The sequence below is a fragment of the Sycon ciliatum genome, chromosome 4, assembly GCF_964019385.1.
Source record: "Sycon ciliatum chromosome 4, ocSycCili1.1, whole genome shotgun sequence".
NCBI lineage: Eukaryota > Metazoa > Porifera > Calcarea > Leucosolenida > Sycettidae > Sycon > Sycon ciliatum.
In genome coordinates this window covers 34,143,550-34,161,442 of record NC_088646.1, presented here as the reverse complement: position 1 = coordinate 34,161,442, position 17,893 = coordinate 34,143,550, and the positions used below count along the sequence as shown (strand labels likewise).

At 48.4% G+C, this 17,893-nt stretch overlaps 3 protein-coding genes across 3 annotated transcripts; 1 reads left to right on the top strand and 2 right to left on the bottom strand.

Annotated features, from left to right (window-relative positions):
* Positions 1-136: 136 nt before the first annotated feature.
* LOC135815814 (aspartyl aminopeptidase-like) lies at positions 137-2,167 on the bottom strand. Its single transcript, XM_065329156.1, has one exon. The coding sequence runs from the start codon at positions 2,088-2,090 to the stop codon at positions 669-671; it is 1,422 nt and encodes a 473-aa protein (XP_065185228.1). The 5' UTR covers positions 2,091-2,167; the 3' UTR covers positions 137-668.
* An 860-nt stretch (positions 2,168-3,027) lies between these two features.
* LOC135815816 (leukocyte surface antigen CD53-like) lies at positions 3,028-4,564 on the top strand. The gene has a single exon (XM_065329158.1). It carries the CDS (start codon positions 3,197-3,199, stop codon positions 3,938-3,940), a length of 744 nt encoding a protein of 247 aa, XP_065185230.1. The 5' UTR covers positions 3,028-3,196; the 3' UTR covers positions 3,941-4,564.
* A 55-nt stretch (positions 4,565-4,619) lies between these two features.
* Positions 4,620-17,847, bottom strand: LOC135815813 (uncharacterized). Its single transcript, XM_065329154.1, has 6 exons — positions 17,103-17,847; positions 15,616-16,290; positions 15,208-15,289; positions 14,539-14,646; positions 13,996-14,169; positions 4,620-5,718 (listed from the first exon to the last, which is right to left on the bottom strand). Exons 1-6 carry the CDS (start codon positions 17,825-17,827, stop codon positions 5,515-5,517), a joined length of 1,968 nt encoding a protein of 655 aa, XP_065185226.1. The 5' UTR covers positions 17,828-17,847; the 3' UTR covers positions 4,620-5,514.
* Positions 17,848-17,893: the final 46 nt, after the last annotated feature.

Here is a 17,893-nt window from a genome sequence, read left to right as displayed (position 1 = left end):
ATGTTGCATGCTGGTGAGCTGTTTGGGCTGGTGTCCGCAGTGCAAGCACCCTGCTGTGGTCGTATCAGCTCTAAACGAACATCTGCACTGTATACTGAAGTACAAGTGCCGTACAATTACTACAAACAACTATTCATGTAGTGCAAGAAATACGCTGCAATGGAGTTTGGGAATTCTGAAGAAACTGTTCATATCGATCATTAATTATTGAGTTCATACGAAAACGGATGTGTGCGAGGTCTGACTGTACTCGGGACCAGAATGAGCATTCGGTCGTCACTATGGAGTGCTGAAAGTTCAGCTTGTTTACATGCTATGGACATGTCACAGAATTAGAACAGATACAAGGCCAGCCAGTGCATTATCTGGTGACACAAGATCCACTGCTAAAAAGAGTTAAGTTCCACTGCTAAAATACCAAAAAACTACTTCCAAGTAGGACGAAGGCAATATGAGAGAACATCTAAAAATGAAAGCAAGACAAGTGACATGCTTCACACAACATACCTAAACAAAGGTAAAAGAAGAATTCATAAGAATGTCCAGGGGGTCGAGGAGCAGTTGTAAATGCGGAAAGGCAGTGCGGCTCCATAGCAGGAATAGCAGTTAGTACATCCTCGTTTCAGACCAGCGCAAACAACAAGCTGCTTACTTGCCATCATGGTCGCCTAGTCCTCAATAATGGCTGAATCAATGTCAGCAAAGTTCTCGAAGAAGCTCTGGTAGAGGCATGTAACTTGGTGGATGGCCTCAACACCTGCCATCTCCCGGACGCTGTGCATGCTCAACTGTGGAGTACCGGTGTCAACGGTGCGCATGCCAAGCTTTGCAGCTAGGATAGGACCGATGGTGCTGCCGCAAGACGAGTCGTTCCTGACGGCAACATCACCGACCCGTACGCCGCACCGTCTCCCTGCCTCGCGCAGCACTGCCGCGCTGATCGCTGTTGTGGCGTAGCGCTGATTGCCGTTGAACTTGATGATGGGACCATCATGCAGCGACGGACGCAGGTCCTCCTCGTGCTTGTGGGCATAGTTGGGATGGCATGCATGCACTTGATCTGCACTGACGAGCAGCGAGCGCGAGATCGACTCCTCAAACGCAACTGGGTTCTCCGTCGAGGCGGAGAGGCGCCTGAGAATCTGCTCGGTGAGACTGGAGCCAGCGCCCTGGGCACTCTGCGAGCCTACCTCTTCATTGTCGTAGAGGGTAATGACACGGACATTGGGATCCTTCTCCAGACCATTAGCATTGACCAGTGCCTCCAGACTTGTGAAACAATTCACCTGATTGTCCAGGCGAGGACAGAAGATGAATTCATCCAATGCACCACCAATCACACCGGGCTGTGTATCGCACACGTACAGCTCAAAGTCCAGAATGTCCTCAGCTTGACACCCAAGCTTGTCACTCAGAAGCTTGATAAGCAGTGGGTGATGCTTCTGCGCTTGGTTCTCGTACTGGGCATCCTTTGGCTTCGCTGCGCAGTTGGCTGTTGCTTGCGAGTTAAGCTTTTCTGTGATGCTCATCGCAAGGACTGGCACCATTTCTGTTTCACGGTTCGGGTTGAACTTCTCATTCATCTCTCTCTGCAGGTGAATGGCCATGTGTGGAATACGCATGATGGGCTTCTCAATGTGAATCAACTTGCTGTGAAGCTTCATGGAATCGCCACTGGCTTCACGGACCACAACTCGGCCAGCAACTGTCAGATCACGGTCAAACCATGTTGACCAGATACCACCACCATAGTATTCGACTCCAACGCACAAGTATCCCTCCTTGGTCTTGCGAGTAATAGGCTTCAATCTGGGACATGGACTGTCAGTGTGTGATCCCACGATTGAGAATCCATTTCCAGGCTTGAACTGTCCACCGACAGAGAATGCCACCAGAGTGGACTGATTACGCGTCACGAAGTATTTCCCATTGGGCTTGATAGACCAGCTTTCTTTTTCGCTGATCTCAACAAAGCCTGCTGTCTTCAACGACTGCTTGCACTGATTGACAACATGGTAGGGAGATGGAGATGCGTTGATAAATGTGACCAATCTCTTGGCTGCAGCCAGGACAGTTTCTCTGGATGCCATCCTGATTGGGGGTCACCAGTGCCGTAGCTAGCCTGGCGTAGGAAGGGGTAGATCTACACTACTACAGACTACAATGTGAAATACAGAAAATGCTTCGTCAATGCCAGGTACATGTATACAGAGCCTCCAAAAAATTATGTACTTCACGTAGTAAACAAGATCACGTAAAAGCTACATAATTTTATTGTCATGTCGACTCTTTCAAAAAATTTCCGCACTTCATGATGATTTATTTTTTGAATTTCTATTGTTGTTTTATTTTTATGATCGCATGCTCATCGTACGAGTTCGAGTACGAGGACTCGTATGAGATGCCAGCAGATCTACGCACATGACATGACAACAGGTAACAGCTGTCCACATCATCAGATCATGGCATTCAATCATTTCACATGGACTCTGTTACAGTCTGTACACATGTGTACCGTCGTACCAAATATGTGCACTCATTAGGCCTAGCCCAAATTTGCTCGGGGCGCTTCGATATTTTGCCGGCAAATTTTGCCCGATCACTTTCCATATTTTGCTTGGCATTGCCTTTTGTTTCCGATATTTTGCTCCATTTTGCTCCTGCTTTGTGGCAAAAATGGCTTCGAATGAACCGTCTACTTTGGTAAAAGTGAATGGTGACTCTGATGAGGAAAGCAAAACTTATAATGGTGTCAGTATTACGGATTTTGGAGCATGATTTCAAATTTATGTACCCCTGACAACCTGCACGAGCTATTTCAGCACGACGTTGGCCCAATGAAACCAACGAAATTTGAATAAAATTACCAAAACACACCCGGATCCTCTGTAAATTCGATATTTTGCTCGGAATTTGCCAGCAATTTCTTTTCGTTGGGAAATTCGATATTTTGCTGGAAGAATTGCCGGCAAATTTGGGCTAGGCCTAGCACTCATGTCATGACATGAGTACCGTACAAAAGATATGCAGCTGCTTTCAACAAAGCAGAAGGGCATGAAGATTTCATAATTCATAAGCGTGTTGGTCTTCTCTCTATTTTTCCTCTCTTGACCGTGTTGTCGTTTTTCAAGTAGTGGTATTGCTTGCCTGGCTGTGGAACTAATTTATCGCCGGCTTCTTGGGATAATCTTTAGCCATGGCAGTTGAGGGCTGTTGTTCTTGTATCAAGTACAGCCTTTTCCTTTTCAACTTCGTATTCTTCCTTGGTGGTTTGGCCAGCGCTGGAGCAGGCATTTACTCTCTGGTCCACACCCATGGCGACTACGCTGTGGTAATCGACAATGCCAATGGGACATACGGTGGTTTCCTGGTCACCGTCGGAGTCCTGAGCTGTATCCTGTCCGCGGCTGGCTGCCTTGGCGCTCTCAAAGAGCACCGTTGTGCCTTGATTTTCTATGGCATTGTCTTGAGCATTATCTTCCTGTTGGAACTATCGGCTGCCGGTGTCGGCGTGGCTTACCGTAAAGACCTGAAATCCATAGTTGACAAGGGAATGCTGAAGACTCTAGACAAGTATGACTCTTCTGCCAATGGAAATCTAGAGAAGTCTTGGAATAAGGTACAGATCAACCTGAAATGCTGTGGTGTGGATAGCAACACAGACTGGCAGAGGAACCAGTCCAAGTGGGGCAAAGACCACTTGGGCGTACCTATCTTCCCAGCATCTTGCTGCACGCACCCAGTGAGCGGCATGTGCACACCAGTCGCCCAAGGTCTGCGCACGGACGGCTGTCTGTCGAGCGTCCTAGACACGCTGAAACACCGCTGGGCTGTACTTGTTGGCATTGCTGCGGGCATTGCCGTTGTTCAGATCCTGGGAATCAGCTGTGCATGCGGTCTGCAGAGCCACATCAAGCGCAACGACTACAGGCTTGTATGAAGACCAGCATGATCTAAGTCAGTACATGTTTCTGCTCCTCCATTCATTATCCGACGTATCCCTGCGAGCATCCATCCCTCTTGGTGTCCGAGGATTTGAACGTGGTCATCTATCTGTATTCATGTATTGCTGCGACATCCTTTTTTAGGTTTTTATATCATGTATACGAGGCTGGCTGTTTTACGTTTTCATTCAGGATTCTCCTCTTCAGCACTTGACGGCTTTGCTTTGCCTTCTTCATTGCATCTTGTGTGTGCTCAGACATTCCTTGGTCTTGATCAGTGGCGCCTTTCTGTAGTGATTTGAAGTATTACCCAGCTGCACATCCAGCACTTCCGTTTGTAGCAATCTTATTAATATGTTAGTTTTTGGACAAGCTCCAAATGCTGTATGTAGCATTCAGTCCAATGCTGTATGTAGCATTCAGTCCAATGCTGTATGTAGCATTCAGTCCAATGCTGTATGTAGCATTCAGTCAAATGCTGTATGTAGCATTCAGTCCAATGCTGTATGTAGCATTCAGTCCAATGCTGTATGTAGCATTCAGTCCAATGCTGTATGTAGCATTCAGTCCGCAGCCATCTGTACTTGTTTATTGAGTGCATCGGAGAAATCCGTTAACGATTTGGGCGATCGGCGTTTCATGTTAGAAGAGGGGGAATAGTTTGTACAATGTCTCCCAGGACACTGCACATGTGCAGTAAACACGGGAGAGGGCATCACAGATCGACAAAGAAAGCAAGAAAAAGTTGTCACCAAAGTCGACAGTTCTGTAAAAGCGCCGAAATCATGGAAAAGGCTACAAAAACTGACTGCACACGACTGGTTGCCAGTCTCCACTAACCCGAAACGAGTAGCAGCTGGCAATCCACGCGATGAGGATCACAAAGCCTAGTACCAGAACAAGTTTTGATCATGACGGACATGTGAGTATCAAGTGATAGGCAACGTCATAACAGCTCTACATGTAGCACAGACGACATATCTCCAAATAGGTAAAAAGACAAATGTTGCAATCATGCATAAAGGCTCAGCTGGGACATAAGATGTGGAAAGGTGAAAAAATCAATATTACGGTAAAAAACGGAAATACTTCGAATTACGACAATCTACAGCAGTGAACCTAGCTACTCATTAAAATCAAGCAAGACGTTTCATGATGGAACAAACATAGATATCAGGGAGTTGTAAAAAATACCATGTCATCGATTCATATCCTTGATGAAAATCTGCTGGGGTGGTTGATTACCATTCGCAGTATGTACTTTTAATAGTACAAGTATAAAGTATTTAAAAGAATGTCAGTCAGTGGCATGCACAGTGACACTGGGATGTGCACTGCAAAGTCGAGCTGCTACTAGTCATGAAAATGGGCTTCACTGGTGCGGCAACCAGTACATCAACCGAGTCCACTCGACACCATCATCGTTGACGCGGCGAGGGAGGTGGCAATCGGTCAACATGATGTAGCAAATCCAAGCCAGACAAATCAGTGGGAGTAGAACTAAATCCATTCAAGGAAGTCATAGGGTGCATTCGCACAGGGCAAATATACTAAGAATGTGTGCGTTGTTTCATTCAGTTTGTTTACCCGCCTGCTTCCCAGTGTGCTCACTGGCTGTATTTTTGGGCACACGGGCGGCGGGAATAACAGTATGCTCGTCTAACACCGGCAGGTCGTTACGCATCTTGTTAACCAGGTCCTCCAGGGATACCAGCGTGTGCCAGTTGCAGTGCTGCAGCCGTATCAGCTGGAAGAGAAGCGTCTGCAAGTACGTCTGAAAAGAAAGCAGGAACAGCAGGCAGAACGAGGAAGTGAGGTGTCAGGAAGCGAGGGATGCAAACTTGCCATGAGAACGTGTAACAAGATTATTAGATTAAGCTTGACCAGAGGATCACATGCCTTCAAGCTACACCCACGTACCCAGAGCACATTCACTGTGATAACATATCAATATACTACACTAAACCCCCAGTCCCCTGGTGATTTCGCAAAGCCAGGAATTCTGAGTAGAGATGGATTTTCTTCCACTGGGCCGTGTGTATATGTGTGTAAAACTCAGTGTAAAGGATCCTGGATATAGCATACATACACTGCCCCTCTGCATTATAATGTACAGCATCGCTAGTTTTTCGTCGCGACCCTGGGAAGTACCAGTGCTTGAAGAACGTAATACTGAAGTGTGCAGTACTGAAGTATGGGATACTGAAGTGTGCAGTACTGAAGTATGGGATACTGAAGTGTGCAGCACTGAAGTATGGGATACTGAAGTGTGCAGTACTGTAGTATGGGATACTGAAGTGTGCAGTACTGAAGTATGGGATACTGAAGTGTGCAGTACTGAAGTATGGGATACTGAAGTGTGCAGTACTGAAGTATGGGATACTGAAGTGTGCAGTACTGAAGTATGGGATACTGAAGTGTGCAGTACTGAAGTATGGGATACTGAAGTGTGCAGTACTGAAGTATGGGATACTGAAGTGTGCAGTACTGAAGTATGGGATACTGAAGTGTGCAGTACTGAAGTATGGGATACTGAAGTGTGCAGTACTGAAGTATGGGATACTGAAGTGTGCAGTACTGAAGTTTGGGATACTGTAAAGCGACAAACTTTCGCGGCGCGCAAATTTAGCGTTTTCATAAATTGGGCTGGTTTGCGATGAGAAACTTTTGCGATTCTATCTCTTCAGTCGGACCTTGTACTGTCTACAATCAATGTATGGAGGGGTTTGCGGCGTTTTATATTCGCGAATGTGTGATGGTCGCGAAAATAGCGAAATTTAATCTCTAGCGAAAGTTTCTCATTTTACAGTACTGAAGTGTGCAGTACTGAAGTTTTTTTTTCACATGATCAACAGCCTCTTTTACGGGCAAAATTAAAATTAAAAGCAACACAATGATGAGAAAACAAGAGGGGTAAACACAATAACTTTATCAAAGCTGGTGACTCACGCATACACACATACACACACACACACACACACACACACACACACACACACACACACACACACACACACACACACACACACACACACACACACACACACACACACACACACACACACACACACACACACACACACACACACACACACACACACACACACACACACACACACACACACACACACACACACACACACACACACACACACACACACACACACACACACACACACACACACACACACACACACACACACACACACACACACACACACACACACACACACACACACACACACACACACACACACACACACACACACACACACACACACACACACACACACACACACACACACACACACACACACACACACACACACACACACACACACACACACACACACACACACACACACACACACACACACACACACACACACACACACACACACACACACACACACACACACACACACACACACACACACACACACACACACACACACACACACACACACACACACACACACACACACACACACACACACAAGATAACAATGATACTCAGTACTGAAGTATGGGATACTGAAGTGTGTAGTACTGAAGTATGGGCTACTACCGGTACACTACTGGGCGGTTGAGCTTTTTGCTCCTCCGTTATTCTCTAATTTTCGACTCCACTGTTCAATTCAATCGGTTTGAAACCTTTTTCATTACTTTCCTTGTGACATGTGGAGTCGGCTCGCGTAGTTTGCTTCCTCCTGGGCACGTCCAGCCCGCCAATCCTTCATCCAGCTGGTTTCTTGCGCTGCGAATCGGCGATTATAGTCTTTGTTCCGTGCTGGGCACGTTTGAGCGAGCGGGCCTTGGGCCCTGTTTGAGCTGGCTTGCTGTGCTGTGCACACGTTGCGGTTTGGCCCTGTACTGCCTGGTTGGTGGCATACTATGCAGTGGTGCTCTGGATGCATACTTGGTATGGGACGAGTCGAGTTGACACTACTCACTAGACGCACCAGCTAAGCTTTTGCTTCCTGCTCCGACCGTCTTCGTTTATACGTCACGGCTCCTCCACCACTCACGACGCTAGCGTGAGTGCGGCCCGCGTCTTGGCGCTTGGCCAAGACTACTAAACTACCCGATACTAGTACTGATACCGGTAATAGTAGTGCGTACTCTCAGAAGAGTTGTGCAGCATGGTCTTCGGCTACGCTGTGTGCTGCTGAAGCGTTGCTAGGAGAATGTCCCGCTCACGTATGGTGGGTTCTCGACCGTGTTGCTCCTGTAACAGAGCGTCAGGAACTTGCCGATCATGTTCCTGTGCGGCAGATGGGAGGTGCTGCATTAATTGTTACCCAGGGAGAGACGATAAATGTACTTTGGTAATGCCAATCTGCAAGCCACAGCTGTTGTAGTCGGAGCTACAGGTTCTTTGCCGGACACTCCGCCTGTTTGTGCCCCTGGTTGGGTACCCCGCAGCTCACGGGAGGTGCCGGGCTCCGGTCCCGTGTCATCTGTCTCCGGTACCGTGTCATCTACATGTATTTCGCAATCTCGCACAATAGTGACTTGCAACTCCGCCGCTGCGTCATCGCCGACTATTGATTCCGGGACACTGCCTCGGAAGTCATTGCATGTGGAACTGCCTGTCCCTCCGCTCTTGAGAGAACATGATAATAGCACCAGGTCCATTGTGTGCGTGTGGATATGACCCGGAATGAAGGCCAGGTGATTGGTGATTCTCTCCTTCGTGACAATCCTCGTCCTGCGCTGGCTGCTGTGACTGCAACTGCTCCCCGCCCTGGAATCATTTCCGCTGGTCCGGTGGTGGGTGATGCCGCTGATGTATCCTCATCCATATGGGGTAGAGGTCCTGAGTTAATTGATTGGATGCGCCAGTCATATCAGCAGGTGGTCACCTGGAGACGGAATCTGTTCATGGTGCCTTCTGGCTCAGTTGGTAAACAATTTGTTCAGCTAATAGCTGATTTCATTTCATCATTTGCTTGTAACAGTCCTACAAGCTACGTTGCTTGGGAAGGCGTGGCAGTTGCTTGTCACGTTCTTCTTCAGCGCCCTGGTCGGGATAGCACGAGTCAGGACAACGTGTCGCACCTGCGGCGGCGCCTAGACAGCTGGTCGTCTGGTCGACTCTCTGAACTGCTCTCGGAAGGGAGATGTATACAGGCTCATATTCCGATTGGCAGCCATGCAGCTAGCGAGTCCGATGTTATGTCAGATACAGTGTTTGTGAATCTCGTTCACCGTGGCAACTTACATCGTGCCATGGCGGGTTTATCCCAGGGTGGTGGTGGTAGACCTCTCAAGCCAAATGAAATCGCAGTACCCTCCACTGGTGCGACGGTTCTGGATGTACTTCGCGATAAGCACCCGACACCTGTGGAGCCACCTGAAACCGTTTTGTTGGAGAATGATGCAGCACCGGTCAATGACATAGTATTAGAAGGTATTTCAGCAGCAGGCATTAAGAGGGTGGCTGGCAGTATGAAGGGATTCGGTGGTCCGTCTGGCCTGGACGTGCAGGCCTGGCAGCGTATGCTCTCGGCCTTTAAAGGTGCTTCTTCAAATTTGGCTGCCACTCTTGCTGCTGCTGCCAAGATGATATGCACGACGGATGTAGACCCTGCTTCTCTGTCGGCTTTTGTTGCGGCACGGCTCGTGGCATTGGACAAGAGACCAGGTGTGCGCCAGATTGCGGTGGGGGAAGTCGCTTGCCGGATCATCGCTAAGGCTGTGTTGCAGTGTATATCGTCTGATATTGCGACAGCCGTGATCCCTCATCAGCTGTGTGTTGGTGTGCCGGCGGCTTGTGAGGCGGCTGTGCGTGCCGTCCAGGAACAACATCTCGCCGATGACACTGATGCAATCTTACTCATCGATGCATCTAATGCCTTTAAAGGGGAAGTTAAGGCAAAAATTAAAATTTCACCAGTTGTAGTCTTCGGGGTGCTGAGTCGAATGGTCTTGGTCCGAGAAAGCTGAGACGCTCCCTTCCTACTTGAATCCCAATCGAACCCGCGCACTTCCACCGAAACTGGGTGACTGCGCCCTACTAGATGGGGATTTGTATGCAAAATGTCACTAAAAGCGCCATTCCGTTCTTATAAAAGCACGGATGACCGCGATTGGCCCATATGTTGTAGTCTTTTGGACGCTGAGTCGACTGGTTTTGGTCCGAAAAGGCTGCGATGCAGCGTTCCTCCTTTATTCCCAATCGAACATGGTTGAACAAGCGGTCACGTGCTCCTGGGTGCCCAAATCACCTGGTCACCACGCCAGCAGGCGACAACTTTCACACCAAGGTTCAACTCGAGTGACAGGACTGCACCTAAAAAAGGTCAAACAGGCTAGTAAGTTGTACCCTGCAGGCACGGTGACCAGGTGACTGGTGTACGCAGGAGCACGTGACCGCTTGTTCAACCATGTTCGATTGGGAATAAAGGAGGAGCGCTGCATCGCAGCCTTTTCGGACCAAAACCAGTCGACTCAGCGTCCAAAAGACTACAACATATGGGCCAATCGCGGTCATCCATGCTTTTATAAGAACGAAATGGCGCTTTTAGTGACATTTTGCATACAAATCCCCATCTAGTAGGGCGCAGTCGACCAGTTTCGGTGGAAGTGCGCGAGTTCGATTGGGATTCAAGTAGGAAGGGAGCGTCTCAGCTTCCTCGGACCAAGACCATTCGACTCAGCACCCCGAAGACTACAACTGGTGAAATTATAATTTTTGCCTTAACTTCCCCTTTAACGCAATCAACAGGAAGGGCGCCTTGCATAATATCGCACGTGTGTGTCCACCGATGGAAAAAAATTTGTCGTAATACATATGGTGCGGATATTCCACTATTTCTTCCTGGTGGCGTAGTATTGTACTCGCGCGAGGGAACTTGTCAGGGAGACCCTCTGGCCATGGCCATGTTTGCTCTTGCGGTGGCTCCTACGATTTGTAAACTCCGTGAGCAGCACCCTGATGTGAACCAATGCTGGTACGCGGATGATGGCGAGTCTGGTTGTAGATTGGCGGCCGTGCATTCGTTTTGGAAATCCATCGAGGAGATTGGCCCGAAGTATGGATATTACCCTAATGCAGCTAAGACAGTTCTGCTGGTGAAACCCACCCTGGAGTCTGAAGCCCAAGAGCTGTTCGACCCTACGGGTATACGTGTGCTGACCAATGGTGTTCGCTATCTTGGTGGGGCCATTGGTGAGAAGGATTCGTACTGGAGAGCCTGTGTCGTCATGTTTCCGTATGGTGCAGGGAGGTCGGTACTCTCTCCAGTCTGGCGGAAACCCAGCCACATGCTGCTTATTCTGTCTTTTCCCGCGGATTGAGGTCGCGTTGGCGCTGCTATATGTGCTCGCATGGCCTGCCGGAGCCGGATGCTTTCGGCAGGCTAGATAATGTGATTGACAACAATTCGATACCAGCAATCACTGGTCAGAAGAACATGTCCACCGTTGAGCGGAGTCTCATCGGCTTGCCTGTCAAGTCCGGTGGTCTCTCAATTCCTGCCATTGGGCCTCATGCAGTGCATCAGTGGACCTCCAGTATGGCCTCGGCACGGCCGGTGATTGATTTGCTTTGTCGCCCTGATGCTGACATTGCTCCGGCTAATTTGCAGGCGGAGGTAATGGCGTTGCGAAATGCCGGACGTCGGAGAATGGCTACTGCGGCTAAGGAGGCTCAGGTTGCTTTGCGTCCTGAGCTCAGCCCATGTCAGCGGGTGCTGTTGGAGATTGCTGCTGATGCTGGCGTTTCCAGTTGGCTAACGGCTGAGCCTCTGGCTGTGAACGGCTTTGCGCGAAATAAAGCATGTTTCCGGGATGGTCTCGCCCTGCGCTATGGCTGGGGTATTGACTGCCTCCCACCAACTTGTGTGTGTGGTAGAGACATATCTGTCGACCATGCATTTACATGCCCTACAGGGGGCTACCCAAGTCTGCGACATAATGAGCTTCATGATGCGCTGGTGGAGGTGATGACTTCTGCCATCCCGGATGTTCAAACAGAGCCACCGCTTTTGCCGTTGGATGGTGAACAACTTCACGACGCTACCGCTAATCGTGCTGCAGAGGCTCGATTGGATATCCGTGCAAGGGGCTTTTGGTCGCCGCAGCAAGATGCATTCTTTGATGTGAGGGTTACTCACCCCTCGGCGTCTTTGCTGTCGCGACAGGAAGTTCTTGCACAGATTTCCCGGAATGAACATCAGAAGAAGCGGGCCTATCTTCAGCGTGTTGTCGATGTCGAGAGGGGGTCATTCACCCCGCTCGTATTTTTCGACAAACGGCATATGTGGCACGGAGTGCTCTCGTGCATTGAAGAACATTGTTCAGCTGGTGGTTAACAAGCATAGTGACCTCCAGTACGCTGTTGTGATGGCGCAGCTACGCTGCAAAATTGCATTTGTTTTGCTGAGGTGGTCAATCACGTGCCTCCGTGGTTGCAGAGCGTCTTACTTGCGGAAGAGAATAGGCCCATCTTTTCTCGACCGATGTCGCCTTCTGTCCATGTAACCGCCTTCGGTATTCATATGTTGGCCTATTTAACATTGGCATGCTCTGCGGATTTGGAGGCATGCTAGGCAATTTAAATATTATCCTGCAAAGTATTTTGTAGGTGCGTGACTACTACGTCATGTACTACAATTGGTACATGACTTAATAATAGCCGTCTGGCATGGTACAATAACCTTTTTTCTTTTTTCTTTTCTTTTTAATGGCTTTCTCTTCTACCTCGAATGGTTTACAAACTGAAGTATGGGATACTGAAGTGTGTAGTACTGAAGTATGGGATACTGAAGTGTGTAGTGCTGAAGTATGGGATACTGAAGTGTGCAGTACTTAAGTGTGCAGTACTGAAGTATGGGATACTGAAGTGTGTAGTACTGAAGTATGTACTACTGATGCACGTACTACTGAAGTTTCACTGCAGAACCATGACAATCAGAATAGGATGATACAGCCATAAATAACCCATAATGATTAAAAACAATTCGTTCGTCATCTTATCCCATCACAGGCCGCTCAACAGCCAGCGATTGGAACAAAGATAGTTTGCAGCAGCTGAATAAAACAAAATTTAAAAAAATCCAATGTCGTGCCACAACGGTGATGTGCAAGAAACACCAAAAGCAGTTAATAGTGAGGTTCTGCCTCACGGTAAAACGTATGTGCTGGACTACTCCATCTCTGCAGTAGTGCATTTGTACTTGCATGAATCTGTAGCCTTACACAGTGTGTAGTATGTCACGCATGACCGCATGACTAAATCCAGTGTGCATTGATACCCTTTGCCGCTGGCTCCAGTACGGTGGGTCAGTTTTCAGTCATTCACCAATCAATGCATTTGTCACGGCTACCGCACTCTTTGTTATTCCCGCACCTGTCACTGCACTGCACTTCCTCCGTGACCCGGGCCGGAGCTGTTGTGAGCGCTCATGTTTCCTTTGCGTCTCCTTCGGAGCGCTTTCCTGCTCTCCGTGTCTCTTTGCATCGCTGCACTTTGGCTGGCGCTGCTTGCACGCAGCTCCTTTATATTCACATGTTCCGTGCTTTATTTGTTAGAGTTTGTTTGTTAGAGTTACTTAGATTTAGAGATGTAGAGTTAGACCTACGAGAGGTAGAGTCAGGCTAGAGTTTGCCCGCGCTGCTTGTAATTGTTGTTTCGCAGTTCAGAGTTTGCTTGCGTTTTCAGAGTTTCGTGGTTCACAGATGTCCCTCGTTCTTCCCAGTATATCAGTTTGTTCTCACCAGTGAGATTCAGTACCAGAGTGTAACAACGTACCAAAGTACGTATGGAAACCTCGCCGCGGTACGGGATCAAGTTTCATGCGGATTTTTCATACCGTTTTCCGTGTGAAGCGCGCTCCACACAAACTGGTCTCCGTGTGAACACTAAGCGGACAGAGTACATGCGACGGGGAGTTCGAGCATGCTACGAGCATGCTACGCAGAGCAGAACCGGCGCAATGTACAAAAAATCCGTGTCAAACTTCACTGCAGTTGACACGGAGTTTGGTACGTAGTTCCGTGTAGCAGAACCTCTCTATTAGTGTGGCATGGAAAGGTTGAAACTTACTTCAAGTCGCTTTCGTCTTTCTTCAACAAAGCCTCTCTTCTTGTTTCCAAACCACTTAGTGGGTGGCATGCGTAAGCAGGACAGTTCTCCGTGTTCCTGTACCAGGTGAAGGTGCTGCGCCAGAAACTCACGATAACGCCGCTCAACTGACCAGTAGAAGGAGCCAATACTGACCTGCACAGCATCGCACAGCATCACACGGTATCGCACACAGAACACTCACAACCAAGACCACGCAAGTGCAGCTACACTCCTTCAATACATGCTACATTACTCCGAGAGTAACAGGTGATACGTAAGGTTTGACCTTCCATTCCTGGGTGTGCTTACCAGGGAGTTGTATACACTCAGGAGAGAACATGTCACTGATTCCCGAAGGCCCTGTTTGACACAGCTCGACACCAGTAAAACTTTTTCCGCCGAGTGCTTCTCAGGTCATAATGATTCACGATTAGACGGATCGCAAGAAAACCATCTGTGAGCCGGCTCTCTAGTGTTTAACCAAAAGCTCTGCACACGAAAACAACAAAACGTCTATCTTACCTGTACTTGAAACACATGGTAGGGAGAGCCCTTGCCAGTCTCCTGCAGCTTCGCCGATGGTATTGTAACACATGTTGGCAGAATTGCTAGGTATTTCTCCATGGAGAACTGTATGAAATATGCCAATAAAGAAACACGCATGCACACACACACACACACACGTACACGCACACAACCAACACCATGGCTCCATTAGTGGTGCAGTCCTGGATGCATATCATGCACACAATCAAGCCCGCTATTTTCATTCATGCCATAGCCTTAGGGGCCATTCGGCTTTATCGATAACTTTCATGGTGAAAAAGTTTCGTTATCGCATTCTTCCATTTACCCCCCCCCCCACCCCCTCCCCCAATGCATGGGTTGAAAACAAGTAAATATAGACTTCCAGCTACATGATTGTATCGATATCTTCAAAACGGAACTGGCCTCGACCTACCTGCAAACAAACGTTTTTAGTCTCGCGAAAAAGATCCATAAGATAAACCTTGCAATAAAATGTAGATGATCTAAATGTCACATTTGCCTACAGCCTACAGCAGTGTACAGCTAGCACAGCACAAAAATAGTAGTTAAAAAAAAACACCACAAATTCACTATGGACCAAGTAGGTCAAGCTGATGCATACTAGGACATGCACTTGCAAAACACATAATACCGGTGTCTTACTGTTTCAATGGTGTTTGCTATGTCATCCTCGCTAGAGTCCACTGATTTGGTTGCAGAGCTCCCACTCTGATGTATGGTGAACCTGCCCACGAGCACACAAAGAATGAATGCATCAGCTGCGCTGCACACAGTTGCTAACATCATCGGACCATAAACATATGAGCTGTGTGTGTGTGTGTGTGTGTGTGTGTGTGTGTGTGTGTGCAGAGCATGTTTACATCATCGGATCAGATGTGTTGAACATACGGCATATGCCTCTAATTATTATGAGCACTGTGCACTGTTGTAGCATCTGTTACTACTTTTCTGTATGAGCTGAGCATATAACATTAGTTTCCTACATTAACGGACCACAGCGTCTATGGCTGTTCTTTGAAAAACGGTGAAAAGACACATGAGCAAACATACCTGCTGGTGGAGTCACACACACCACTGCCATTGGTAAATGGAGACACGTCAGAGAGCGATCGACTAGACCGGAACTGTGGATTTCCCTGCAGGTGCTGTGTCATGATGCGTTGATCATGATGCTGTTGTAGTTGCTGTTCTAATGGCAACCGCGTTGGTGTGCTCTGCAGCTGGCTTAGAAGCTGGCTTAGCTGGTTGCTCTGGTCCTGTATAGATTGCTCCACTTCCGACAGTGTTACATCATTGTGCAGTAACCGGTCTGGGTCCAGTGCTGCTTCGCACCCGTCACCACTTTCCAGCACGTCCCGGAGCTCATCCTGCTGATGTAGCTGCAGACGAACAAGCTGCTGCAGCTGATCGCTGGATGGTGTACTGCCCTTCAGGTTCAACACCCAGCTGGACACCTCCTCAGCATGTTTCATACGTGCATTGCGGATATAGTCCAGTAACTGCGAGGATTCATCGGTGATACTCTCGTCCAAAGATTCGTCCGAATGGAGACAAAGTGACTTTCCGTTCGTAGATCGACCGCAATCCGTGTCGCAGCCGACCAGCACGGCATCACTGCTGCTCTCTTGACGCTCACTGGTGTGCGTATTGCCGCCGCTAAGCGTCATCTGCGCCTCCTCAACCTCTTGAGAGAGGTGTCGGTGAGCTTCCTCACTGGCTTTCACACTGCATTGCACAACAACATGACAGCAATAAGCAACAACAGCAGCAGCAGCACTGTGAGCCACGTGTAAGACAGCACAAACAGGTACAGTGTAGATAACTACAGTCCGTATCGCCTATAAGGTTGCCGGCTATAGTAATATACCGGATATAGTGATCAATTTCTCAAATTCATTTTCATTTGCCATAACTAAGTATACACAGTTATCGCGTATAGTAATAATCGTCTATAATAATATATCGCCTATAGTGATCAAATTCATATTTCAAAACACCTTTATTACATTATTTTTGCATCGGTTATAGTGATTGATGTAAAATCAAGCGATGTCTGAGGAGAACAGGGTGTTTCTTCTTCGTGAAGAACTTGTCCAGTGAGTGTTGTTTGGTGAGTTTTGCTCGTACAAGTTGCCAAAATATGCCTCCATCATGAGGAAATGCTGATTTTGTGTGCCAGGAGCTACAGCCAGCTACATGACATTGTACATGTATGTAGTGCGTATGTGCACGGCACGCTGAGTCGTTGGACACCCCACTCGCATACATTGCATGCAGTATCGGTCATAGTGATAAAATGCTCAAAATCAAACACCAACGCTATAGGCGATACTGACTGTAATTGCCTTGAAACTCATGTAGTGTTAAATTAATAGCCATAATCTGCTACACTTCATTCACCATCGTTAGCATGAATGTTGAGCTTAACGTAGCAGCAGGACATACTCTGCAAATGGTGCACTCTGACCCGTAGAGTCGTGCTGGAAATAATTTGAATAGTACAAAGCACATGAAGTGGATATGCACAACGTGCTTACAGTGAAAACAAGCGATCTCTCTGCACGTGCCAGGCTTCGTCAAGGATGGATGGAGACGAAGGGACGTGGTCAGTCAGCCGGCTATCCAGCTCAGCTTCAGATGTGCACTGTTCTGAGAGTGGACAGTGGTGCTCACTCACACGGGGCTCTGAGACTGGACCGTGGTGTTCACTCACATTGTGCTCTGGACCTGCACTGCTGTGTGCTATTCCGTCAGCAGCATCGATGGCAGCTAGTGTTTGATGTCCAGTCAAGTGTGCAGCACATGATTGCACAGTGCTGGCTGTAGCTGTGTGGTCCACCACTTCGCCAGAGTGTGCAGCACATGATTGCACAGTGCTGGCTGTGGCTGTGTGCTCCACCACTTCACCAGAGTGTGCAGCACATGATTGCACAGTGCTGGCTGTAGCTGTGTGCTCCACCACTTCACCAGAGTGTGCAGCACATGATTGCAGAGTGCTGGCTGTAGCTGTGTGCTCCACCACTTCACCAGAGTGTGCAGCACATGATTGCACAGTGCTGGCTGTAGCTGTGTGCTCCACCACTTCACCAGAGTGTGCAGCACATGATTGCACAGTGCTGGCTGTAGCTGTGTGCTCCACCACTTCACCAGAGTGTGCAGCACATGATTGCACAGTGCTGGCTGTAGCTGTGTGCTCCACCACTTCACCAGAGTGTGCAGCACATGATTGCACAGTGCTGGCTGTAGCTGTGTGCTCCACCATTTCACCAGAGTGTGCAGCACATGATTGCACAGTGCTGGCTGTAGCTGTGTGCTCCACCACTTCACC